Below are 27,137 nucleotides of genomic sequence, written 5' to 3'. Positions count from 1 at the left end.
CATACTAGCATCAGTAGCATCAGCAGTAAGTAATATACTGTAAAAAGTAGTTTGGTTATTTGTGCAAGAACACAAGAGGAAAAAAGTACCGAATTGTAGTCACAAACTACAGTTTCAGCCATTCCATTATACGAACAATTAAATGTCTTTGATTAAATCAGCCATTGATGCCCCTATTGTGGTGGTATGGATAGGTTAGAGTGGTGGAAGGGATGGCCTTTCTCGGCTGACTGTGTGACCTGCTCATACATTTGTTCAGGTAAATGGTTCTCCCTAGCCATTCCAAGACAAAGGCCTTTCACAAAAGCAATGTCAAAGACGAAGGAGAGAGATGAAACACAATGGTGTGTTTGTAATTGAAATCTACTCAAGAACAGTGTCCATGTCCATGTATTATATGTAAGTAGCAACATACATGAAACACAAGTTTTACTTATGTACAGTTTTTATGTACAGTTTTTTCATTTAAGGTTTCTGTGAATCTCCCTACTTTGGAAGTGCGGGGGAAAAAAACTCATTAAACCAGAGGTGCGTTCAAACTGCATACAGAGGCGGTTGCAACGGTTGCAAACAGTTTTCTGTTTTCCACAAACATGTGTGAACCCTCACAAACAATTTGAGAAGGTAGCTTTCTGTTAAGATGGAGTGTTTACACAAAATCATTCAAATGTATCTGTTCAGACAAAAATGTGAACACGTGAATTTGAACGCACCTCAGGTGAGTGCGAGATCTGCGTTGAGTGCAGGTGCGACTCACCTTCACCACCATTGGGCTGGGCGTCCTGACGCTTGAAGCTGCTGGTCACCCCCTGCTCCTGCTCTCTGAGTGGTGAGCCCTCCTGGATGTAAGAGACAGGTTAGTCTGAGGCCCATGGGCGGATTATGAACTTTCGGGCCCCTGGGAGGGGGGGGGTTTGAAAAAAAATTTAATTTGTTTGTTTTCCTGTATTCTGGTGCACTTTTAGGGGATGGCCAATACTGAATTCAATCAGATTCATAGCCTACATCCTGATTTGTTGATATTGAGGCAATGATTCCATGCAAAGGCTTGGGCTTCAGGGCCCCCTGACCCCTTGGGCCCCTGGGCCTGGGCCCGGTAGGCCAGTGCAGTAATCCATCCCTGCTGAGGCCTGCCCCAAATCCCCAATCAACTTTCATTTTGCACACAGGTCTCGCACAATACATTGTGTTAGGGCCTACGGATCATTATGAGGGACACTGCTAAGGGCTACAGAGACAAACTGACCAGTTCCCTTACGATCAGCTTGCACTGATGTTTGGGACCTTCCATGACAAGCAAACGAGTAGACTCATACCGAGGTTGGAGGGCGGCTGGGGGGCGTGGCTTTCTCATCTGTACGTTCAACGGGCAGCGGCGAGGACCAATTGTCGACTGGAGACGAGCGCTGGGGCTCCCTCCCCTCACTGGAAGCTCCACCCCCACTGCTGGACTCCTCCTCCTCCTGCTTGATGCTGACGCCCACCATGGTCACATCACTGGCGTAGGGACGCAACGCGGGAGAGCTGGGCTCGCACATTCTGGACAGAGACAGGGCCACATAGAGAAGTGAAGGCTGAGCTTAAACACACAGATTGGTGTGCTGGCAGGTGTGCCATCAATCTGATCCCAAAATCTGCCCAAGAAAGAAAGAAAGAAAGAAAGAAAGAAAGAAAGAAAGAAAGAAAGAAAACAACCAATATGCCAATTCAACTGCCAGATTGATACCATGACACATTCTCCCCCAGTCTGCGGTCTACCTGTTCTCTTATCTCATAACGAGGGCCTGCCATTTTGGCACAGCGACCCAATCTCATCTGGCCAAAGGAGTTCTGATTCACTGGCAGACTGCTTTGCATGTACAACAAAAGAGCCCTGTAGACGGGGGACACTGACAGTTCCCAATCACAATGCTCTCAAGTAACACCACCGACCGATTACTAGTCGACAGAGGAAGAAGGATTGGGTGAGGAGAAAAAGAATAAACTCTAGTGAACTCTATCAGTTTGTAACTCCCCCACCGCAACCCAACCACTGCCATACGCAATGTAAAAGAAAAGAAAACAAGCATGATCAAGGGGGGGGGGGGGGGGTTGGGTTAACACACACACACACACACACACACACACACATATGTATATATATATAATATATGTAAGAAAAAAAAGAGAAATCCATTGTTGCTGAGAGGGAACAAAGGAAGCGGTGAACAATGGGCATGAGGAGGACAGCGGTGGCCGGCTACAGGAAGCTCGCCGGGTTAACAATGTGTGCGGAATGTGCCGACCGAACACTGCCTCATGGCTCGCGCCGCCAGCGGTCACCCTACAGTGATTCCAGCTCAGTGTTCCGTGTTATTTATTTATTTATTTATTTATTTACTTACTTACTTACTTACTTACTTATCAGCATTTATGCTTCCGACACAAAAGCCAAGCATGAGTTTGGACCTCAAGATAGTGCTCCTCTATAGAGCTTCTAGTGAGACTGTTTCCTCGCTCTAGTTTTTTGGATGTCCCGGCTGTTGAATGTACTACTGAAGGGTTTTGGTTAGTAGATACAAAAGCCGTCCCACAGTAGATACAAAAGCCGTCCCACAACACACACACACACACACACAAACACACCATTCTGCAGAAGACAGGTGCCATTCCAAGACTTTCACCTGATGTCACTCTGGAATGATGACTACGCGACCACCCACTAACATCCACATGAACCCAAAAACGGTCCGGACACCAACCCTCTAAACGACAATGTTAACACAGCCTCATAAAAATGGTATTTGCAGACACTGCGGACTTGACAGGTCAAACCTAAAACAAATAAGGGCATACTTGGCATCCCTGACTGACAGATAAAACATACTGAACTAAACTGAACACTGGAGATAAGCGGTACACTATTCCTGAAACAAAGGCATCGCTTCTCTTGTTCTCCCACCCACATTTATGTGAACTTATCATAGGTAAACATAAGATAAACCCACACTAAGGATCATGGTCTAGGATTTTGGTTAGCTCATTATGAGACATTTGACATGAAAGCAGATAAGACTTCGATGGAAGCTGTAAATAACCGTCGAAATAACGACCATGGTTAGATAGCATCAGATCCATGCCATATCCAAGCCAACACATCTGACATCAAATACTACTGTAATATTGATCTGTGCAACTGTTTTGGTTACCAAACAGGTTGTGAAATGAATACCCTATATTTGGCCCAGAGGTGCAGTCCATGCAAATTGTTATGTTTTTGTTTTTTTCTTCCATTGTTGTCTCACACAAACAATAATGATATTGTCAATGCCATCAGTGCAAAAGAAAAAAGAAATACTCAAATTGACAACATGGCTAAAATCAAAAGGCTCTTTCTCCAAAACACCTGCACACCAGAACACCAGAACAACACTTCCCACACTGACACCTCAGACACACACAGACTTGAGAGAAACAGCAGGCCCTTGATTGATGTGCTCCTGCCCGGAGACCACCATTCTTTACACGCGAGATAGCAGGGAGGAAGCCCAACCTAGCCTGATCGTGCACCATCCTCCGACCACGTTGTAACATCTGAGGTCAGTGAGAGACCACTCAGCTGTTGAAAAAAGGGCCATAACGGCAATCCACAAAACCCACATAACCCCTGGAAATCAGACAGTGCTACCTAGAGAGAGAGAGAACTATTTTTTTTACCAACCTGCTGAGTCTGTGACTGGCACTTGTCCCACATGCAAAACCCAGGGAGCTAACAGTTGACTGCCAAAGCTGGTAGCTGGGGATGCAGGCCATGGTGCTGTAGCGCAAAGAAGAAACAGAACGAACACACTTGCATGCGTACACACACACACCAATTCTGTGGTGTTGGTGTCTGTGTCATCACCTTGTGTGCTGGACTACAAACACTGGCTTTGAGTGGAAGCTTTTTGTAGGCCATAACATCAGCATTTGCATAAAATAGAAGCCTGATGCGGAAGAGCCAAAGTCTGCTAGTGTTTGACAAGCTGTGGTTTTTTTTAAACCAAATAAAATATGGAATGCTACTACTGAATTACTACAGCTGATTTATAGAAATCATGGCATCTTGGAGGACGTATAACTTTTTGTGTCTTTCAGAACTTGTTGAGCCAGATTTAAAATTGTAATGTTTCCTTGTTCTGGTTGGTTGATAGGATAGGAAATCTACTTTAATTTCAAATGTAATATGTAATAATTGACCAAATAATTGATTTGCTCTTCATTGTACACTTTATAAAAAGGATCATGATCAGTAATTTAAAGCAGTATATTTGTTCTAAAACTAGCAAGCTACCTGTGTAAAAATTATTTAAAACATCTTGGAAACAGCACCAAAAAGCAGCTGGCACTGAGAAAAGCTTGATAAAAAGCTAACTAACGTGTTTTGAAAAAACTATTGATGAGGTCATGTTGAGAAGGCTTCTCTTCCACATTGTCAGGGTGTTCTGATCCAGACCTCTGTGGCAGACAGGTCACATGACCATAAACCATCACAAGTAATTTGAGGATGATACCAACAATTACAAAAACATACCTCAAAACGAGACAAATTGTTGCACAGTGTTGCTTTTGAAGATACACATGAACTAATATGACAAATCCTGTTCTCTTGTTATAAATAGGGTATGATCCTTCCCTTATAGAAATGACTGCCGGACATATTTATCTGTGTAGGAGTCACAGACATATCTGTAAATGAAGAGTTTGGTTCCAAAACGCTATATCTCCATTTTTAAAAAGTCATTTCATTTAAATGTGTAAAATTGCAATTGTGTTGTTTTGATTAAGTAAAGATACATCAAGCAACAATACCCAATTACTTAGAAAACAAAATGTAAAACAAATATTTAATTCATTAAAATGGAGGATAAAGCGTTTTGTAACCAAACTCTTCAAATAGTGTTTTAGGGTGAACAATAGTATCTCATCTAATTGTGAGAATTCAATATAGAGACTTGAAAATAATACAAGTAATACTAAAAAAAAGTAAAACTTCATATTTCACACTGGCATGGCTAAAGAAACAATATACAGATTATCTTTTCTATTCAGAGCAAATATTTGAATAATCAACCTCAAAGCCTTGTTTGTGTTGCACGGTTAGACAACTGTCGCAAAACTCCAGGAACATTTTTTAAAGCCTAGAGGACAGAGATGGCCCAGTGTTTCTAGGCTTAACCACACACACACAGAGGCACATTGATTAGCGATCTGCTCAGATAAGGGCCAGATGGGATACACAGACCGGTTTTGTGTGGGACAGTGGTTGCAGGTGAAATTGGCATCCTCTTCCTGTTTGTTTCCTCATGCTTATTTGAGGGGGGGAAATCCCAACCCCACACCCACCCCCCATGTAAAAGCAGCACCTTCATTACACAGGCAAAGAGCCCACAAGATGCAAATGAACATCTAAAAAGCACACATTACTGAAGGACAGGTCCCCCTTTAACATGTCAGCTGCAACCCTTACAATGGGAGATGTGTTGGTTGGCTTTCATGGAGGCGTAAAAAATGATTTCGAAGGGAGTAAATGAGTTATGTGTTAACCGAAAATAATAGCAGCCCATAGGCCGTCAGGTGACTGGGTGCATGGGGGGCATGGCTAAGTTCAGAGGAACAGCACAGCAACACACAGCACAATCAAATGTTCAATGGAGCAGATAGAGCGCAAAGCGGCGCACACACACACACACACACACACACACACACACACACACACACACACACACACACACACACACACACACACACACACACACACACACACACACACACACACACACACACACACACACACACACACACACACACACACACACACACACACACACACACACACACACACACACACACACACACACACACACACACAAATTAGAGATCACATGCTCTTTAGAGAACTTGTCTAAATAAGATATCTGAATGAGCCGATGACACAACCATGCTCTTCATGACAAAACAGGGGGTGGGAGGGGGGGGGGGTGGTCACTGTAGCTCTGCTTCTATTTCTCCTCATCCCTTTCTTCTCTTCCTCTTCTTCTTCTTCTTCTTCTCTTTTTTCTCTTTCACTGCTTTTCAGAAACACAGGTTAAAAAGCAGGCTCCTTTTTATCCGGCGGCTGTGCAGGCCTGAAACAGCGGCGGCATTGTGAGGCCGAGCAAAAGGCTACTGTGGTATTTATCTGCAACACAAGAGCGGCAAGACGAGGGGGCCGGCTGAATGGGGCAAGAGCACAAAACACACTTAGAATAAAGAAAAATATAACAAGAGAAGAGGAATAAAAGATGTTTGTGAAGCGGCATCACCCCCCTCCTCTCCTCCCTCTTGCAAAAAGCCCCCATGCCCCCCCCCCCCCACCTCATGCCCCTCAAGGCAAGAAAACACAGAAGGCAAAGACATTAAAAATGGGCAAAGGGTTTTTGAAGCCTCCACTGACACACTTCCAAGTTACATTTCTGGATTTAAAGAAGGACTCTTCCTCTTATTTCCATTATTTATGTGTGTGAGTATGTTTGTTTGGCTTGGTGAGATGGGGGGGTGTCTCTAAAAGCAGTGGATATGGAGTTGGGGTCGAAAAAACATCAGCAAAAGTGGTGACGTTGCCATGACAATCCAGGCCATCTCCTTTTCGCCCAGTGATACAACAGGTAATTGTAAGGTGACCAGTCTAGTACTGCAGAACTGATCCCAATGGAGAGAATGACAGGGATTACCTTTAAGGCTCCACTAGACTTAAAAACCAACAACAGCCTTTCTGAGTCAAGCACCCCAGTTAGCCAAACAGTTAGCGCGCCATAAGACTGCTTCGTAGAAGCTTGGTAGGACAAATAGATATGAGACCTCAACAACTTTGTCACTCTGGTCTATTTAAATGTCAAATATAGACAATTCCTATTTACAGTACTTGCCCCCCTCATCACCAACAAGAGTCATCTGTGAAGATTCACAGTCAGGCCAACCAGCCTGGCAGGTGCGTGGAGAGAGAACATGAACGATGATCACAACTGCATAGGATACACCAATGTCTCCATCCCAGAATCATCTATATCTATATCTCCAGACACACTGTACAGAAAGGGAGAGAGAGAGAGAGAAAAAGAGAGAGAGAGAGAGAGAGAGAGAGAGAGAGAGAGAGAGAGAAAGCGAAAGAGTATCTGGAGGTGTTCAACATAAGGAACGTGAACGAGGAAGGAAAGCGTGAAGGCCTTCTAAAGCTATAGAACCGGTGTGGTACGTAGTAACGGGCACACCGAGAGGAAGGAGGTCAGAGCCTTCACCTTTCAGGACATCCTGCAGCCCCGACGCTCCTGCCCACTCCATCACCTCGCGAGCGGCCCACCTCACACATGGACGGATGCATCTCGAGCACTCCCTCGCCCCTGCCGTCACAAACAGGATACACACACTCTCCACACGCATGGAGCTGAGGTGGCGGAGGTCATAGAGGAGAAAGAGATAGAGAGAGAGAGAGAGAGAGAGACAGAGAGAAGCAAGCTCGTTCTCCCTCTTAAGAATTGAAAATGTAACGCATAAAGTCTCAAAACCAGACTTCTTTCTGAGAGTCTGTCCATGAATCACGTTGTGACAAAGACACAGATATAAGATCCAGAACTTGGTTTTGTTCTGATACTTTCAGATGAGTGTTTAGAAACACATATTTTTCTATGAGAACCTCACATAAGTTTGAGGAAAATGTCAACACTGACAAAAGACAAAATAGCAAATAAAGATGAAAAAGAGAATCTCACAGGAATCACAACACACACACACGCACGAGTATAGCTCACATTTTCTGAGTTCATTTCCTACCCACAAAGGGGTCCCTCTCTATCATATTCGCAGCAGCTTCACCACAACCTTCACCCCTCCCCCCATCCCATCCCTTTAGCTTGCATCAGGTGCAGGCGGGTCCGGAAAGTGTGTGTGTGTGTGTGTGTGTGTATGTATGTGTGTGTGTTTGTTAGGGGGGGGGGTGTTGTGGGGGTGGGGGAGGTGGCACTCGGTTAGCAACCCATTTTTGCCATCTTGCTTCAGTTAGGCACACAACTGTACAACCCCTGGCATCAACACTCAAACTAACAAGAGAAAAAAGTGACGGCACCCAAGTGTCTCTACGGCACTTCCCTGGTGCATGAAGAAGCGGAAGCCCAAACCCGGCCGGCTGCCAAAAAGGGCCACGGATGCTCACAATCACACAGGAGAAAGGTGTCTCTCTTTCACACACTTTGCCTGTCAGTGAGAGAAGTGGCCAAACCAGTTCAAAATCCCACAAAAATTTTAAGACAATGACTCAGTGAATGGCATTTCTTAATGTAAAGTTTGCCCTCTCGGCAGTTACTAGAAAGGCCTGTTTCAACGGTAAAAGGATGCTAAAATTACATGTTTATACAGAGCCAGTCAAAACTTTGAACACACCCATTTATGAGTTCATGAGTTATTTTTCTTTATGTTTAACTTTTTTACACAGTAGAACAAAACTGTGAAACACCACATATGGAATTATGAAATAAGCAAAAAAACTAAATGTAAAGTAACACATTTTATATTTTAGTTCTTCAAAGGAGCAGGGTGGTGACTGCTGTGATGACAGCTATTGGCATTTTCTCAACCAGATTCAGGTAGTCACCTGGAATTGTTTTCCAACAGTTAAGCAGGTGTTCCCATACATTGAGCAGCTGTTTCCTACTTTTTCTCACTTATGTTTATTGAAAAGCATTCCAGGTGATCACCCCGTAAAGCTGGTTATGATAATGCATTAGTGTGACGAAAGTAATAGTGTGCAAAGTTGTCATCAAGATAAACAGTGGCTATATGAAACGCTTATCTGTTCAAACTTTTTTGTTATATCAATTTGATGTATTACATTTTGTTCTACAGTATAGAACAGACACACACAAACACACACAAGCACGCACACACACACACAAACAACTGTTGGAAAACATCCAAAGACAAGCACAAAAAGCACATAAAAAGAAACAAAAGCACTCTTAGACCATGTCGAAAATGTAAAATATGGTACGGCATGCACAACTGACAAAATAGTGTGGACTGAAAAAGCTTGAAAAGCACACTGGAAAGTTAAGTTAGGTGGTTGCTGTTGAGTAAATAGCAGTTTGTCTTCCATTAAAGATCTGATGCAAATATGCAGCTAGGTGTTTCCGTGTTTGTTTGCCCGCATGTGAATGCTCCAGTTGTGTTCGCGGAGACTGTTGTGAACTATGTGTCTCCATTACAGTGTACATTTGTGTGGGAAGGAGAAGTGAATAAACAAATACCTGGATTCTAGTGAGCGAGTGCTGTCACACAACGCAAATGATGTTCAAACAAATCCAAGAGGTAGATCAGCAGGAAGACCACTGCTTAAACATGAATGTAAATGATTAAAAGACAAGTTTTTCTTTATCTCTGTGATACTAAATAAACAATAACAGCAGAGCACTATACAGAAAAACCCCTTGAGCAGCCTCTATGAAAGAGACTATTTTTTGCGCACTTGAAAAAAGTGTCACGAGTGTCAGAACAAGAACTTTGTTGTCAACTTAGGTGTATTATAAACAGGCTTTTTGCATACTGAGCTTCAGTTGTGTGTATGTAAGAACATGCCAATAAGACTCGTGTCTGTTAATTAATTCTGACTGTAAATGTATTGAATAAGACACTGATTAACAACTACAAAACATTGTGAGATCAAATACAAATGATACAAAAGCTCAAAGAACTATACTGAAAATGATTGCTCACTAACAATGTCACACATTGCTTAATTAAATTTGTTGTGTTGTTTATTAGTATTTTTTGTGCAAAACTGACATTCACACATCATAAGCCTGATTAGTACAATTACAATTAAGGCACAACCATAACTCAAAAATGCAGCCTGTACATGTTTAAAACATCTCACGACAGTATCAAACTTTAGTCAACTCATATTCCAAATGCCAAATTGTGCCTCCTGATCCCTGACCCGCCCAGCTAAATATTTCTATGGTTGGGCTTAGGTGTGGGAGAATCAAGTCAGTAAAATATCCACACCTTTTAGTGCTACTTATCTGTCTTATATTATTCATAGTTCCATGCCAAAGACATGGTCTTAAAATCGCAACGTTCAAAGAAAAAAGCTGAGGACATTCAGCCATTTTTTTCACTTAAGGTCCGACCTGTTTGATGGTTGTGAGTGAAAGAGTTTTAATTTACGAGGCCGGCTTCCGTTCTTTTTCGCAACAGGCAGATTTATAGTGTTTTTGGCAAAAGTGTACAAAAAAATAACCTGACGGTACAATTTCTTGAATATTGTAATTATAAAATTGCTGCTGAGAAAAATAACTATTTGGATGCTATAAGGCAATATAAATAATACACGTGAGTAGACAGAGAGAAATGATCTTTGGGGGGAAAAAAATCATTGTTTTCATTATTTTAATGAAACGTATTGGCCTTAAATGAAGAATTTAGTCTTAAGCTCTATGAAAAAATAATAGAAAAAAACATTAGAAAAATTTGAAAATCTAAATAAATAAAATTGCACATTTTCACAAAAAACTTCTTCAGAGCTGCACGTAAATGTTTGCTGAAAACTGTAACCATGTGCAAACAGCTTGCGGATTAATTGAAGCAGCTTACCTCATAAATGACAGCAGACAGAATAATGAGGATTGTTGCTTCTTGTTTGTTCTCCTCTCTTCTCTCAATATGCCTCTGAGAACCTGTGGGCCATTCTTATGCCAGAAGCTACGTTTTTTTTTTTCTCGTTTTTTTCCGCAGTACCCTACTTCCAGCTAAGGTGGGCTTACCCTGAAAAGTGGGCAGGTGGAACAGTGATGGATGGAAAGGGTGTCACACACAAAGGGCTCCCTGAATTAAAAGCAACGCACACTATTTAAATCATGCCTAATGACAAACGCAGGGGAAAAGAAATAAGGTATCTGTTTCTGCTCTACCCAGTTGTTCCAGGCAAACTCTAAAGCACACTTCCTAATGTCACGAACTGACTTGTATTTGTGAAGATTTAGACAGGTGAAGATTTAGACAGGTTTATATATACTTAAGTCACCCCGATGAGTTTTACAATGGCCACAACCAAACAGTTCCTAACAGACAGTCACAGCAGACAGTCGAAAAACACTTCACTTAGAGAGTCGTGATGGAGCCATTGATGTTATTTTACACAAGGACAAAACAAACACAAATACTGCTAGCTCTTCTGTGCAGTCACCTTTTTGCTGGCCTTCATATAAAACTGTTGCAGTGGGATTAATACTGGGTTTTCTAACAAGGCTCATTTAATATAGTCACTGAAAAACATTAAACTAAGATTACGATTGATGGAATATATACATAATCTTCAGAGTTATCACTGTATTTTGACCTTTGATTTCTATGGCAATGTTAAGCAGTGGTAAAACCATGCTGTTTCCTGTCCTTATTAATTCAGATGATGAAACAGGAAGTGAAACGCAACAATCACTTAATCTTACACACAAATGAGTCATTGGCAAAGAAGACATGCACAGCATTTCTTATAAATGTTTTGCTCTCACAGAACAGTCCTATGAAAGTGGACGAAAACATCTTAACATCCGACAGGTCGACCACTGCAGTTGAGTTATGTCAACAGAGCAACTCTCTACTCTGCAGGGAACATCCACATGGCCTAAAATGTCTGAGACCTCACCCCTCAATATAATCTGATGTAGTCAAGTGTGAGGTCACCTTGGCTGGTGGACAGCAATGGCTACCAGCTTTAAACTCAGACACCTTTGAACTACGCTCACTTTCAGAACATGTCCCGTCATCACAATGTGATGATACATGGACCAACTTTTTGAGCAATGTGCAACCACATAACAGGTCCATATTGTCTGATTTCCCTCATTTGAATATGGATGGTATGGAGGTACTTGTGTGGGTCAATATCAGTGAGAACACCAGAACCACCCTACTTAAGAACATTGCCAATCAACATTGCTCAAAACGTGTGCATCATCAGCTACACACACAGCTATCGCCTCGCATCTGGGGTCAAATGTCAACCCGGTCACATTTCTAGAGCGAGAGAAGCAAAACTAAATCAACACACGGGTGGGGCAAGGGCAGTACAAACATCAACCAAAGGCTCAGTGTGCACCTACACGAAATTCTGCGTCACGACAAAATGAAGGCCTTACATATCACCACAGAGGGGGAAAAATTGCAGCTGTTCACAGGCCATCCAAACAACGATAGGGCCCACGGGTTGACTTGAGTCACTTGGGAGTGTGTTTGAATGGGAGACGCCTTCCTGTGTCCCCTTCGTCCTGTGTATCCCGTGCCGACAGGCGTAGAGGACAAGCCCATTTACCCGTTGATTAAGGACAAGGCCCATGCCTGCCCCACATAGAACCCTGCCACAATGGTGGTGTGTGTGTGTGTGTGTGTGTGTGGGTGGGTGGATGTGTGTGTAAAAAAAGGGATAAAAGGGAAGAAAAAAGAAAGAAAGAAAGAAAGAAAGAAAGAAAGAAAGAAAGAAAAGTGGATCAACAGAGAGATCAGAGAATGTAGATGAAGATGAAGGTCAAGGATTGCCTGCTGACAGATAGCTTTGTACTGATTCAGACAGTGTGACGCAACACTCACAGCCACTTTTGCCAAACTTCCCCTTAATAAAGCTGTCACTCCAGCCAGAATGTGAGCTTCAGGTGCTTCGAGCAGCAACTGACCTCCACCTGGAGGATGGGCACAGAGAAGCAGCTCACTCATAGAGCCAAGACCATCCATACCAGACAGACACACTGTTATCACCGGTCTTCATCATCAGACACATTTTCCATCATCATCACCAGTAGCAGCAGAAGCAATTGCAGCAGCAGCCAAATTTTAACAATTAACACCAACACTATAATCAACTTAGTCATCAATTCTAGCAAATAAGTGAATTCTAAACGTGCTTTTAAAATGAATAAAACCAAAGGAGAGATATGAGTCACAAAAGACAGATCATGCCACACACACAAACCAGTGCGATTAGTGCCATCAGTTAGTTTAATGTCAAATAAACACAGATAAAGAGGAACAAGGTGAGTGAGTCAGAGAAGAGAGAGAGAGAGAGAGAGAGAGAGAGAGAGAGAGAGAGCATGTCTCAAGTTAAGGACGTAAAACTTTTCAGATCGCTTGAAACCATAATACTGTATACAGATTTAGAGAGAAGTTTCTCTTTCATTCATTATCTCGAAAGAAATCAAGAGTAGTTATCTAAGCGACAAGAGTCACACAAGAGTGACACAATCCCATCCAAAAGCCGTGTGCCTCTGCGCATGAAGTTTCCAACTCTACAGGCAAATGGGTTGACTGCCTGTCAAACATCGCAGGTTCCTGTCAAAGGGCCAGACCCAAAGTGCCCCCTAAAACTTATTTTCCACTTAGATCTAACGCGTGGCTGTGAGATATTTAATTTAGTTAAACATGGATCCTACCACAATAAACAATAATAATGCATCTGTGAATGTGCGTCCGAACGAAAAAGGGCCAACTGTGATTATATTGAATAAGGCACAATGGCGAGTAATTAAGAAGAAAATCTACAACCTTCTAGCCTACTTTGTAGCAGCTGAATATACATGTTGTTAATCGATTACGGTGTATCGAAAACAACTGTTAGTGGTTGATGAAACGCTTGTTTTGGGAAGCGCAAAAATCCCCGGTTTCGTAGCAGCTTCACGTGGGAAAAGGCAAAAAACCGCCTTTAGATGAGGGAAACAAATGAGGGTTAGAAAACTTGCTTCACAAGTCTCGATTCTCTACACTTACCACTCCAGAGAGAACCGTGCTGCCCAAACTTCTGCCGTCCCTCCAGTGCTTTTCAGCGCGCTCTCAGCCACATGCAAATCGTGGAACACTGCAAATCTAACCACAGCGAGTCATGCTATCAGTCGGCATTAAGCGAAGGCAACTGGACAGGCGCTGATTGATCTGCGTTTCGTGACCTCCACTCTCACATCTTCCCTTGGTTCCTGCTTCTCCCTAGACTGCGAGTGACTCTCATGTACTGTTCCCAACATTTTCAGTCTCCTGCCATTCACCTCCCTCTTAAAGGGAAAGCACGGCATAATTTGCTCGTCGAGACAGACACCTTAAGCCTCTCGCGGGTGTGGTGGATAGAGGTGTAGAAAGTATGAGAAATATTTACATTGGGCTATGTGAGCTTTCAGTTTGTATTTTACACAACTTGCAGGTTGACAGTTTAACAATTAACATGGTATCACATATGCAAAGGATCCCTTGCTTGCAAAATAATTTAAATGTAAATATTTGACAGCCTGTAGTATAATTTTACTTATTCATGGTAAGCTTTGAACTGTATGGTAACTCTTTTAAAAAAAAAAAAAAAAACTGCCCCTAACTGAATCTGCAGTTAGTCATGTGCAGCCAAAAGCTCCTGTGAAGACTGAAAAGTGCACATGCCAACAAACCTTGTCAGAGCACTGAGGTGACACTCAGCACCATGATAGGCAAGCAGGAATGAGGCAATGAAGGGCAATGGAGGGCTCTGGCCTCCAAAGTGTTAAGGCTGGTGTTTTTATGTCTCTTTTCCTCCACCTCTCCCCCCTGTGCTCGCAGCAAGCCACTGGCTCTCGGGGTGAGGGCCCACAGCCGATGTGCCAGTCCTAATCCCCTCTGTTCCTGCCTTTGTGTTGGGCCCCAGCAGGAAGTGAGTGCCGGGCAGACAACAATTAACAAAAGAGCTGTGAAGAATACAATTAGCCATCAATAGGAAACCACAGGCCTTTGTGCCTGTTTCCATGGAGATGCTTGACTAACCACTATTCCAGGATTACAGAGCCCCCTTTCCACTTCTCCCTGTTCTTGCTGGCTGCCCTGTCTCTTTCTCTCTTTTTTCTCTTTCTCGCTCTCTCTCTCCTCTATCTCTTCTTTTCTCTGCTTTCTTGTCATTTCTTTTCTCCCCCATCTCCTCCTGTGCACACACACCTCTTTATTTCTGTGTCAGCCTCTTGTCACTAAGCAACTCGGGAACCCTACACGAGCACTCCCACCTTTGTTCCTCCTTACACTTTTCAGGTCTTCCACTTTTGTCTCTCCCACTGAGCAGAGGTGAAGTTGGCAAGTTCTCTCTCTCTCTCTCTTTCTCTCTCACTCACTCATTCTTTCTCCCCTAGCCTCACCCCCTCCCACCCCAACCTCACCCCGACCGCCTGTTCTCTCTCTCTCTCTCTCTCTCTGTCTCTCTGTCTTTCTCTCTCTCCCCCTCTGTCATTTGTCCTGAGCCCTGAGGATTAAATGAGCGTGGGCTTTGTGTGGACCAGGAGAGAGGAGGAGACCCGGCTCCTCTCATGTTCCAGACACACAAGAGACGCTCCCGTGGAGAAACCCTCATTGTCCGTTTTGTACACTCCACTCTTTAATGGACACCCTAGAGCCCGGGGGACCTGAGCGAGAACTCATTGGCATCTCCAGCGATGAGGAATTGATCCCCCATTAAAGAGCTAAGGGGCACGGGCCAGAGGGGCCATCAAAATGGTTATGTTTGCATCCTTCACATTCCAAAGAGGTGATGGGCACGTCTGCATGCACCGCTAGTACCAGAGGAGAGACCTTTGTCATGCTGTGTGTGGCGCCCTACTAGTTGAGTCGATGTCATGTCTTCATCACACCTGTTTGACTGCTTAAGCTTGACTGATTAAGATGCAACATATGCAAGAATGTTCCGTGCGACAGCGGAGAATCATAGAGTCAGTCTGGGTGATGTGGTCCAGGCAGACAGGTTCTCACAGTAGACAAAGGCCTCCTATTCTGCTGCCATCTCCAAAATGAGCACCATCAGACCTCACGCATGCTAGCATCAAGACAGACAGCTGATGTCAATTTGTCTCCTAAGCCTCCAGGGAAGACTGTTAACAAAGTCAGCTCTTGGGTTGGGGTGGTCCTCAGTACAGATTGTACTGGTCCCATTGCAAAATCACAAACACTGGAACGAGACCTGAAGGAGGTGTTATGCTCGTAAGAGACTGTGACTGGATTGACATTTTGCTTACATTTTTTAATCAGTAAAGAAAACCAAAGCTTTGCTTCAACTCAGAATAAATGTGGGGAGTGCAACACTTTGTAGTGCGATAAGCATCAAGACACGGAGGTGAATTTCATTCTTTGAAAAGTGAACCAGAAAAAAAAGACTTGCGCACAATTATCTAATGTGTGTGTAGGCTTTGACACTTGATAGCACAGATGTATCGTTGCATTCTCTTCCTGTTTATAGCCTACTCCCCGTTTGTGCAGAGATGACAGCCTCTTCCTTCACCACCTTGCCTGATGGCAGAGATCTTTATCAAACCACAGGCACTCTTGTCATCATTATGAAAATAACTGTGGAGTTTGAACAGCTAATGAACTTTCTTGGGCAGGAAACAGAGTTTTTTGCACAGGTGGAACTATTTCCATTAAAGCAAACAACAAAAAAAAAAACAATAAGACAAGTAAACTAATAAAATAGCCACTCAGTAAGTATTATGGTGTCACTGTGAAGCTGAAAAGGTCGCTTTTACATCAGGTCTATGCAAAGCATTGAGTTCATTTCAGTCTTCATGACTGTGAGAAATAAATGGATCTTTGAGATGCAAGGAGGACATAAATGACCTCAGCATTAATTTAACAACAGGCTTGAACAGACTGTTAGGTCTACCTGTTCAAGCTCACAGCTGCTTCTTGGGAAAGGATCGGGATGGTACCCTGCACACTCTCATGAGCTGAGGCCCTCAAAAAGAAGAGCATGACCTTAAAAAAAAGTGGTGTGAGGTTTTTGCTTGCCTGGTGCACTTTGTAAAAGCAGGGAAACCAATATGACACTTTTACCCACGTGTGCGTTTTAATCAAAACCAAACTGCAAAGGCAAACTGGAAAGAGAGCTGAGGTGGATACGCTTGCCAACCGCAGAGGAGAACTAGGGGCGATATAGAACAGCAAACACGACAAACGTACTGATGAGAACTCATACATGTGTGCTCCGATAACTGCCACCATATTATTTCTGAGAAGCATCGGAAAACCGCAACACCAACACCCTCAATTCCGTTCTTCCTTCCGCAGAGATACGGAGCGCTGCAAATATCTCTGCTTTGCTGCGCATAAAGGAAAAACAACATAATGTCCATTTTTTTTGTCATGTGCAACTACAAATGTAGATCACAGCTAACCGTTGCTTTTGTGTTATGACAATTTACATCACTAAGCCAGTGCAAAACAGCATTAATGCAAAACACCTTGATACACCCTGACACTTGATACACCTGCATGTGGCCATTTGCTTTATCCAATAATCCAATAACGCATGATGATATACAGATTGGACCATGATAACAAGAATAGTTTGCATAACAAAACTATATACAAAATGTACACTATATTTCAGGTTTAAAAGAAGGTTGATTTTGAATCTTCAAATTTTCTCATTTTGGTTCAGGTCACAGCCAAAAGATTGTTCATGGCCCCCAACATTGAACAAAATCTTACTCATCAGTGAGGAGCCTGGAATCATAGTATTCAATGTACAACCTTTGAGGGGAACCAAAATGGTTTCTTGGCTTGCTGTTGGAAAGTGCAAACAGCGAGCAGCCATGGCGGTTGGAGCAGGGGGAAGATTAGGCCACATGGCTGTGTAGCGGCAGTGATGGGGATGGAGGTAATAGCATGGTGGCTGAGCAGACAACTGGTCACCAGGACCACAGCCATTACCACCCACACTATCTTATGTTTTCCTTTTTTTTGTTGGGGAGTGATGGTGGCGGTGGAGGTGGACAGTGGAGGGGTTCGGTGGAAAACAAACAGAAAGAGGAGAATAAAGGCTTCGCGGCAGGGGCTGGAGGGGAGGACCGACGGAGACCCACACAAAGGCCGGCCCTGAAAATAGCCTCCTCGCACAATGTGACCTGCCACTCTCTCCATGAGATAATGTCTAATTGAAAACAGTGTGGCCATTGTGCCGCTGTCACCGGCTCCATTGTCCGGTGTCCCCCCCTCCCCCTCCTCCTTTCTTTCCATTGACGCGGCGCGATTGTTCCCCTCCATTGTGGCTCGCTCGGCCCGCTCTCTCTCTCGCTCTCCCTCCGTATTGTTATAATTTCATTAGTCGTTTGTTTTCTGTTCCCCTTCTCCTTTTGCTCCCCTGCAGATCTTTTGTTCCACCACATTTGCAGGCACTTCATATTGAGTCACCTCCGGGCTTGTGTGTACGTGTGTGTGTGTGTGTGTGTGTGTGTGTGTGTGTGTGTGTGTGTGTGTGTGTGTGTGTGTGTGTGCATGATGTTTATTTCATGGAGAGATAAACAGGACACAGACGTAGCTTATTTTCTTCCCTCAGAGTGGCTGATGAGGTTGCTGTGTGATGTGTGATATATGTTATGAGTCCCGGACCGGTTGACTCTTAAAGTGTCTCACAGAGGTAATGAGCTTTTTCCGAACACACACGCCCTTTGCTAAGGCAGAGGGTTCCGGAGAGAATAAGCTTGTTTGTTCACATTGCCCAAGCAGGTTATCTCCAGTTTGTCACCTACAACTTCAATGCTGACACCCGGACTATATAACTCACCCCCACTGCACACACATGCATATGCATATGCATACGCACACTCACGCTCTTGTGTACAGTTCTTTGGCCAAAGAATTCAATGCAGCCATGTATCCTTGTTTTTACAGGCTTATTTTGAACAATAAAAGTTCTTATCAGAACCTGCATATTATTCTACGTGTTAATAGGTGAAAAATGAAGGCATTGTGAATCGTGACTGCCCTGTTAACACAAGATAAGAGCAATGATGTTCAGCAGAAAGAGATGAAGAGAGAAAGAGAGAGAGAGAGAGAGAGACCCTGCTGCACTTTGCACAACACAGACCAGTGAAAGACCACTAACAGGTCACCAGAGTTTCCCTATTTTACCACTTTCTAGGCTGTGGTGTAAATTTACTCCATTACAATTATGGCATTGCATTCAACAGAGAACAACCTAATGATGGACAGCTGCACCAGACAAGAGAATATATGTGGGTCAGCACCTAGTAATTATTTTCATGGCAATTATCGTCACCATGACAGCCCATTTTCCCATCAATAAATAGACCCCAGAAGAGATAATGATATTACAGAACTGAAAGTAAAGAATAACTGCCACGAAATGTTTATAATGAAATATCCCTTTCCACGTGCTCAACACTAATTCTCTGTGCCATGTGCGAGGTATAAAAATATAAGTAAGTGCCATGTTAAATCAGTGACTCCACACAGACAAACTGAGAAGGTGTAGAAGGTCAGAGTCTGCATCTCCTGAATAATAGGCATGCTTAAGGAGCGCAGTCTACAATGCACAGCTCTAAGAATACACAAGGCATATCACTTGCACCAAGATGAATGTGAGGCTATTACTAGCAACCAGTATAAGCTGGCATGGGTAAGTGTTGGGCAGGATCCACCATAAAGAAAAAACAGTGGTCATCACGAACTGTGACTGTTATTTTTTCCATAACTTAGATTTCAATTAAAGCATTGTGTGTGTCGTGTCGCCTACCTCTGTTTGTTGACTGTGGAGGTGATAAATCAGTTAACGGGATACATTACACCGTTGTTTTTTTGTTGAGTGATTGCAGATAAAATTGTGGCATTCATCTGGGCAGGGGCCTGCTGGTCTGTCTAAACAAAAAAGATGGCGGGGATTAACAAAGACAAATGACAAATGAAAATAGAAACATCACAAAATTGAGAGCTAAATAGAGACATGGTTTTGTGTGTGCGTGAGTGGGTGGGTGGCAAGGGAGGTTAAGACATTCAGGTTTGAGAGAGGGGAGGCGGCAGGTGAGAGGTCAAGAGTTCAAATGGTATGGCCACGGCGCAGGAGAACAAAGAGTCTTGGAGGAACAGGAAAGCTCCTGGGAGCTAGTCGATAGCAATCTGACCTGGGCAGTTTTTCCGCTGGCTTTACATGGAGTGCCAGGGAGAGAGGGAGAGGGGGGAACGAGGCTGGCGGAACTACAGGGACAATACTCAGGACTTTGGGATGGAAGTAAGGGCATACCTTAGCTAAAGGGCACCATGTGTTGTGTTCCGCACCTACCCAGTGCATGTGATACGCAGGACTATGCAGTATACCCACTTAAAAAGCATCACCCTCTCAGTATACCCACTTAAAATAGGCAAGGATACGTATTAACATTTGGGGTTGATCACAGTATACCCACTACAGCTAACTAGACTACACCATTGCACCTACCCACTTTGACATTGCACCACTTCCCACAGAATCAACGCCATGAACAGGATTCCTGTCTTGATTTTGAACACTAATAATAATTCTCCATGCTTGGGACACTTTGACACAGTCTCCCACGTGACCTGAGAGAGGCTCCATCTGTCCCTGTTTTTAAATCTAAATCTTTCTTCTTGTCTTTGACTGTTGAGACTGTGGATGGTGGATAGTCTGGAGTTGTGGCTTTGTATGCATTTTGGTTTTAAATGTGCTATATGACTGAAATGTACTTACTTACTTACTTACCTGACTTTGACTGAGGGGGTATTCAGGAGGCTTCATCCAAACATCAGCTGTTAGAGACTGTCTGTGGAGTTGTAGAAAAGGGACAATACAGTACAAGACAATGAGAACAAAGTGCTTTCTATTATATTTGTCAAGAAAATCTAATCTGTTCATGTCATGAATCATCAGATTCAGATAGCATCATATTACATTAATTTAAAAATATAATTTGTTAAAGGATTGTTTTTAATAAGAAAATAGTTATAGAATAAATAGAAATAGAAAAATAGTTTATTATTGAAAAGAGAGAGAGAGAGAGAGAGAGAGAGAGAGAGAGGACAGAAAAATAGAATGACAGTCTTACAATGGTAACGGTAAGAGCAGGTGCAGCTCAGTAGTGGTGGTAAACTTGTGCAGCATTTGCAGCTTCTGGAGTCAGCACCTGGTTTTCATGCGAGCGAGCGTGAGGATCAGCCTGCACTAATGCACTGCCTTGCCTCTGTGATTGAGGCGCTGGTTCCGCCTCAGATTGATAGTGGGTTCCTACCTAGGGACCCCAAAACCACTGAGTTTCCCGTGTCGGGGCCCCAACCACCAACTCCCGGCCCGTGACCCCCTCCCCCAGGTGTGAGCAGACATTCAGAGTAAAACTGCTCTTACAAGAGGGGCCCATATTAGGGCTGAAAGATTGCTAAACAATTTTAATCAAAAATCACAATTTTAGGTAATGCAAATAGCAAATCACAAAGGCTGCAATTAGGCCTAATTGTGCAACTTGTTTTTTTAAATGTATGTTATCCTCCTTGTGTGAGAGATTCAATCATCAGAAGTTGTCCAACTCAGAGGCTTTTGGAAGCGATTTTTATATTATTCATTCTCCTCCTTGGATTAGTAGGAAAAAAAGTCAATATTTCGATGTTCCCTAAATTGCTAGACCTAATGCCTATATAGGCTAGTGTTGTTAATACTGAACTGAAGCTTTACTTTCAAAAATCATATCGAAAATCATGTTGTAATTGCAATATCCATCAGGCAAAATCCGTTATATATTTTCCTGGGAATCGTTCAACCCTAACCGTTCTCCCCTTCACAGACATTACTGGGTTGGCTTAAAACTTCTCATATGTGCTGAATTAATGTCATATGAAAGTAATCAATGCATTGAAATAAACAGTTAAACGCACAAAAAAATGCCATTTCCGAATTCTACTACATATGAAGTCCAAATGTTGAAATGAACTCCAACCTGGAGGGCATGACACAGAAATATACTTCCATCTAGTGAATTTACTTGGTCATTACAACCTTCCTCAAAAACATCCATACACTCACAAACCAGATAATCTTCTCTCCTGTCCACTGACTAACCCATCATCAGTAATAATAAAAACATGAAAATGTGAAAAAGATGACGTGATTGAGTTTTACAACATAGATTAAGAAGTTTAACTTGTGCTTTATGTTTTAAAGCTGCATCAGATAAGGCAAGCTCACTCTGATCTTGCAAACTTGTGAATATGGGCCATTCTACCGAATTCGTGCAAATTCAGAGGTTGAAACATTTTGAAAAAAAGTGTCTTTTTTCCCCAAAACTTTTAATTCACACGCATTGTATAACATCTAAGGTACACATTTCTAATAATTGGACATTTTAATTTCATTGTCTTTTTATACAGTTTTGGAATGTTTTCCTTCTCCCAAAATGTGTCACTACCGAAACACAATAACAATGAACAAAATAAGAAGTTTTGTGATAACCTATTAGGAATTTCTTTACATATACCTTCTAAATATATTTTTTTGAATTTTTTTAAGCATTTCCATGATTCATCTGATAACAATAATACTTTTTTTGTATTTTTCACAAAATAAGTGTCATTTATGAGATTAATTGCATTTTAAAAACAATATTTCTTTGTAAAACGCATAAAGTTGATCATACCGTTTTCAAATTTAAGGATGTATTACTAAAAATATATATTTAATCAAACACCACCATGTTATCTTGTCAGATGATTAGATATACTCTTTTTTTAACAAAACATCCTGTGTTTCGGTTGTGACAGCACATGTTCGGTAGTGAAGGTAGTGTTTCGGTAGTGACTGTCAGTATTTTGTAGACGGTCAGTAGACTGTCAGTATTTTGTCGGTAGACTGTCAGTATTTTGTGTTGATAAAAAATGACAAATAAGTCTCAAATGTTGCACATAATGCAGCTAGCACATAACAGACTTTTTTTTTTTTTAAAGAAATCTGTTTAATATTTCACTGAACAGCTGATGGATAGTTTGGGATGCAAGATAGAAAATGTATGCTTGGTTTTATTATCCTTCAAGAAAGATTTAAGTGTTCAAAAATGGTCACATTTAAAAAGTATCTAACATGTTAACAATTGCTCAAAGAACACATATAACCTCCAGATCTCATTTTAGTGTTCAATTTGTTACCTTCAGGGCCCTTTTTTGACAATCTAAGACGCATGATCTGAAGCATGGTTCAGGTGTATGTAGGGAGTGTCTAGTTCACTTTGACAGCAGAATAAGTGATCAGACGCCAGGTGCATGGTTCAAAAGGATTGTTCTAATGTCCCTTAATTGAAGGGCTACTTCAAAGTAAAAATGACCTAGGGTTTAAGTTTGCAATACTTCGGTTTATCTGTAGTAAAGTGTAAGGCTATTTTGTTTTGATTGTTTTTACTCTGGAGTATCCCGTTAAGCATGAATGTTTGTTAGGTATAACCCATACCTGCCAACACTCATGGTTTCTCCCGTATTTCAAGGTCATCTCCCGGCGGCCACCCGTTTTGTTTTTTCTCTTTTCTTTTTTTCTTTTCTTGCTTGAAACCAGGCGACGCCAGTTTGCCTCATCATAGCCAGCCTAAACTCTGACTCACTCGGTCAGACACCCCAAGTAGTTAAGCAAATCTGCAGTTCAGTTTTTGTTTTTTAAATGTAAGACAAGGTTCAACAACAACGAAAACAAAACGAGGGTGGGGTGGTCCACTGTGTAGAAATCCTGGACCATGACCCGGATCAGGAGTGAGGTTTAGGGGGCTTTAGAAGTGTAACGGTAGGTGTGCAGTATGTTGGTAAACCTCCCTGCAGACACCTATAGAGTAGTGTTGCAGCCTGGGCTTCTTTGCTTTGCTTTTGCTTTGCTTTTGCAAGAATGCTTGACTCCTTATCCGAGGTGCTGCTGTTTGCGGGTTCGAGTCCGGACGAGTGACAGGCTAAGCCACGTGGTCCAACACAACACAGATTACACAGGCAAACCAGCGTCCCCAGGTGTATGGAGTATGTTTGTGTCTGTGTACTGTCTACGCTCATGTACTTTGCTTCCTAACACCCCAATAACATTCCAATGAATGTTAAAAATGCTAAGGACATTCATCCAAGCACACCAGCACAGTCTTTGAATTGCGTTGCCAGTGACTCGTTGCTTAGGTCAGTGGTTCTTAAACGTTTTATCTGCCGACCCCCAAAACATATTGGCCAAGTCTCGAGACCCCCTTCTCTCCAGCCAATAAAATTGGGTAGCCTATCATTTTGGAAAATGTTGTAGGACTGGCATTGGAGGCAGAGGCAGAAAATGTTTTCTCTCATCAGTACGCTATGTCAACATCAAAACCAAGCCTTTGACAATATATATAACTGGCAGTCCTGTGGCAAGAACAGGCTGCATAATGTTCTGTCACTGGTAGGCGACAGCATCTTTAAAGTTATCGTTGCAAGAGACGCAGGTAGAGATTTGAGTTTACGTAAAACAAAGCACCCACTTTCGGAGGAACATTATGGAAACATTGTAAATTGTAACCCTATATCTAGGTCTACTGAATATCCCAGTTTTTTAAACATGTTGGTCTAAAAAACCTTCTGCAAAACATTTTGCGACCCCTCCCATATTTTTGTCAACCCCCCTGGGAGTCCCGACCTCCAGTTTAAGAAACACTGGCTTAGGTCTTACTACCAGGCTGTTCGATTCCTGACAGTGCACCCTCAAAATAACTGAAATAATGCCCATTTAACTTTAGACCACGTTCCTTGGTCAGTGGTGTTATCATTTTTTGTGGCGTCAAAATAGCAATTTGTGATCATATGCCTGACCACACCTGTTTTTTTTTATCGATGCACCCGTGGGTGTGCAAGGATCACACAGTATGGGTGTCTGGCGGAATAATGATAAAATGTGCTGACTTAAAACTAGGAAAACAATTGTGTCACGCCTGAGTGTAAGATAGGGCCCTCAGTCTTCCTAACTAATACTTCTGCAAAAAGATGCAGTTGAACAGTGATGTCTTTCACTTTCCTTTCTTAAATATTCTTGGTACTTCACTGAGTCATCCCTCAATATCCTCCTGAGAACCAATCCATAGACCTATGTCCTCTGTAGTGGACATAAGTTCTAGAAGCATACCCCTTTACCCCTTTGAGCTATTCTATCAATTCCTATGGTCTTTTAAAGAGGACATACTGGGCTTTCTAATGATATATCATGTGATTGGCTGGGTTGCTGGGAACCTCCTCTTCCTGGTTCTCAAAAATGGTTGAAATCAAAACAAGCACATTTTATGGAAGGAGGAGAGATAAGTCAAATAGTGTCTTCTTATTAAGCATTCATTATGATGGCAATATATGGTCTTGTTAATGAAAATGTCAGGAATCATATGATTCATTTTGAAAAAAGTTAAGTTATTTACATTTTGAAATAATAGTGACTTTATGAATGTCCATTATAATGGACACCAGGACCAAAATATTTAGATTTTTTGGGAAATTTAGGAGATCATTTGTATAGGATGAATGAGGGGGGGTCAGATTTGGAGCTCTCAGGTGATGAGTGAGTGAAACAGAGATGAGGACTATGAACCTGTGCCTCAAGAAGATAGCGAGGAAGAGTAAGACTAAAAAATGAATTATCGCAGATGAAAGAAAAACATGAAAATGAAATGAACAATCCAGAAAAAAGAAATACAACTGTCCAAAAAGGCAAATAAAGTAGTCTAGAAGGATAAATAACATTTTCCCTTATATTTGGTTAAGTTTACCCTTAATTTAATACCACTAAAAGCATAATTTGTCCATTGTTGTCTATTTTCATGGCTACTTTTTCATAGTAAAACGGTCCTTTTGTCCACCACAGGGGACATGCTATAAAATTTAAAATAAAAATAAATTTAAAAAAATAAAAATTGTAAGATGTTTTTTTAATCCTAAATAGAAAGGAAATCACACACAAAAAAAAAATGTTGGTACACTTTTTGTGTCTATATTTTATCAGTCTTTCTGCTCCACTTTTTCCTTTATGTTTAGACATGTTGGCAATTTGTTTCTATATTATCATCAGGTCCCTTTCCACAGGTGAATACAATCAAGCACATAGATTATGAATGCAGACTGCATGGTGCTTGACTAATACACCTGTGGAAAGGAACCTGATGAAACCCATGAATAGCACCAGCTTAATCATTGAAATTAAACTTTTATTTCAGGTTGTAGGCCTAGTCTGAAATATGCTAAAATGTATTTTATATATATATATATATATATAAATGTGCAATTGGAAATATCACTGATTTGCCAAAATATAGGACCTAGCGTTCCATTTAGTCACAACCGAAACTATTTTTGAGCCTATCGCAAAGATGCTAGTCAGCACATGGTTAGATATCACAGTTCTGAACATTTATACACAATTAAAAACTACATTTTGAAAAAAAAAAAAACAACAACTTCATTAATTGAAATAAATATGTGCTCGGTAGTGACGTTCTTAAATGTCACCAGCCTGATTTTGAGACTTTTGAATGCATTTAGGCCTACTCAAAAATGATTGGTCTGATCTACTTACCATGTGGCCATGAGAGAGAGGTATGCACACACTTCCTGGTCCAAAATGGAGCAGTGTGGCTAAAATCATTATCCTATGGGCTAAACCTTACAGTGTTTCGGTTGTGACATAAAAATGTGGGACAACATTTTTTACATAATGATTTATGATTTTTGAAAAAAATATGCAATAAATATATTTTTTCGATAGCTTTTATCATAGTTATTCAAAAGATCTTGAAAAGAATGTGAAATTTAGGCCTTAGGGTTTGGGACAGCCACCTCTCAATTGAAAGTACCCTAAAGATGATGATTTTATATATATTAAGCTTGATGCTACCTGAAATATTGTTTTAGTTCTTAATAGATAATAAAACGATCTTCATAAATATGTAACATTTTAAGTAAAAAATGCTTTTTAAATTAATTTTTAGGGTCTGGGACAGCAATTTGCACGAATTCGGTAGATTCGCCCATTGAATATACATGTTGCGTAATGATCAATTTAGATGAATGCATCAAGACTTTCAACATAGTCTAAATTAATGAAGTTGAATCTACTCAAAGTCTTGATACAAGAATAAAACCTTGACCTTTGATTAATTGCCATCACTAACTCTGCCTTTCTATGGAAGCAAACATGATCAACATGCATTACAATAATGTAAACAAGCAAAAACCAGCTGTAAGTAAAATTGTCAGTCGAGCTAGTGTTGCATTACAGGGCGTAAGGTGTGAAGTATTTGTTTATAGATTGATGCATTGAAAAACAAAACAGACCAATACTG

At 41.7% G+C, this 27,137-nt stretch overlaps 1 protein-coding gene across 8 annotated transcripts in view; it reads right to left on the bottom strand.

The window, feature by feature from the left end:
* The window catches only part of sox13 (SRY-box transcription factor 13), a 28,132-nt gene extending 14,065 nt beyond the window's left edge, over positions 1–14,067 (bottom strand). For 2 of the 8 annotated variants that reach the window (XM_076268827.1, XM_076268829.1), the window contains exons 1-3: positions 3,701–4,682; positions 1,317–1,539; positions 758–839 (exon numbers count right to left, since the gene is read on the bottom strand). In XM_076268827.1, the coding sequence (XP_076124942.1) occupies positions 758–839; positions 1,317–1,539; positions 3,701–3,792 (397 nt within the window). In that variant the 5' untranslated portion in view covers positions 3,793–4,682. Of the gene's footprint in view, positions 1–757; positions 840–1,316; positions 1,540–3,700; positions 4,683–9,296; positions 9,378–10,641; positions 10,835–12,633; positions 12,723–13,803 lie in introns of those variants that run through there. The other 6 variants (XM_076268832.1, XM_076268833.1, XM_076268831.1 and 3 more) reach the window with 6 other exon arrangements.
* Positions 14,068–27,137: the final 13,070 nt, after the last annotated feature.

Source organism: Alosa pseudoharengus, unplaced genomic scaffold, assembly GCF_046254945.1.
Source record: "Alosa pseudoharengus isolate Yale_2024_CS ecotype anadromous, Long Island Sound unplaced genomic scaffold, YU_APseudo_1.1 YU_APseudo_1.1_scf_5, whole genome shotgun sequence".
NCBI classification, from domain to species: Eukaryota; Metazoa; Chordata; class Actinopteri; order Clupeiformes; family Clupeidae; genus Alosa; species Alosa pseudoharengus.
Note: the sequence above shows the minus strand (reverse complement) of the source record. Positions and strands in the feature narration are given on the sequence as shown.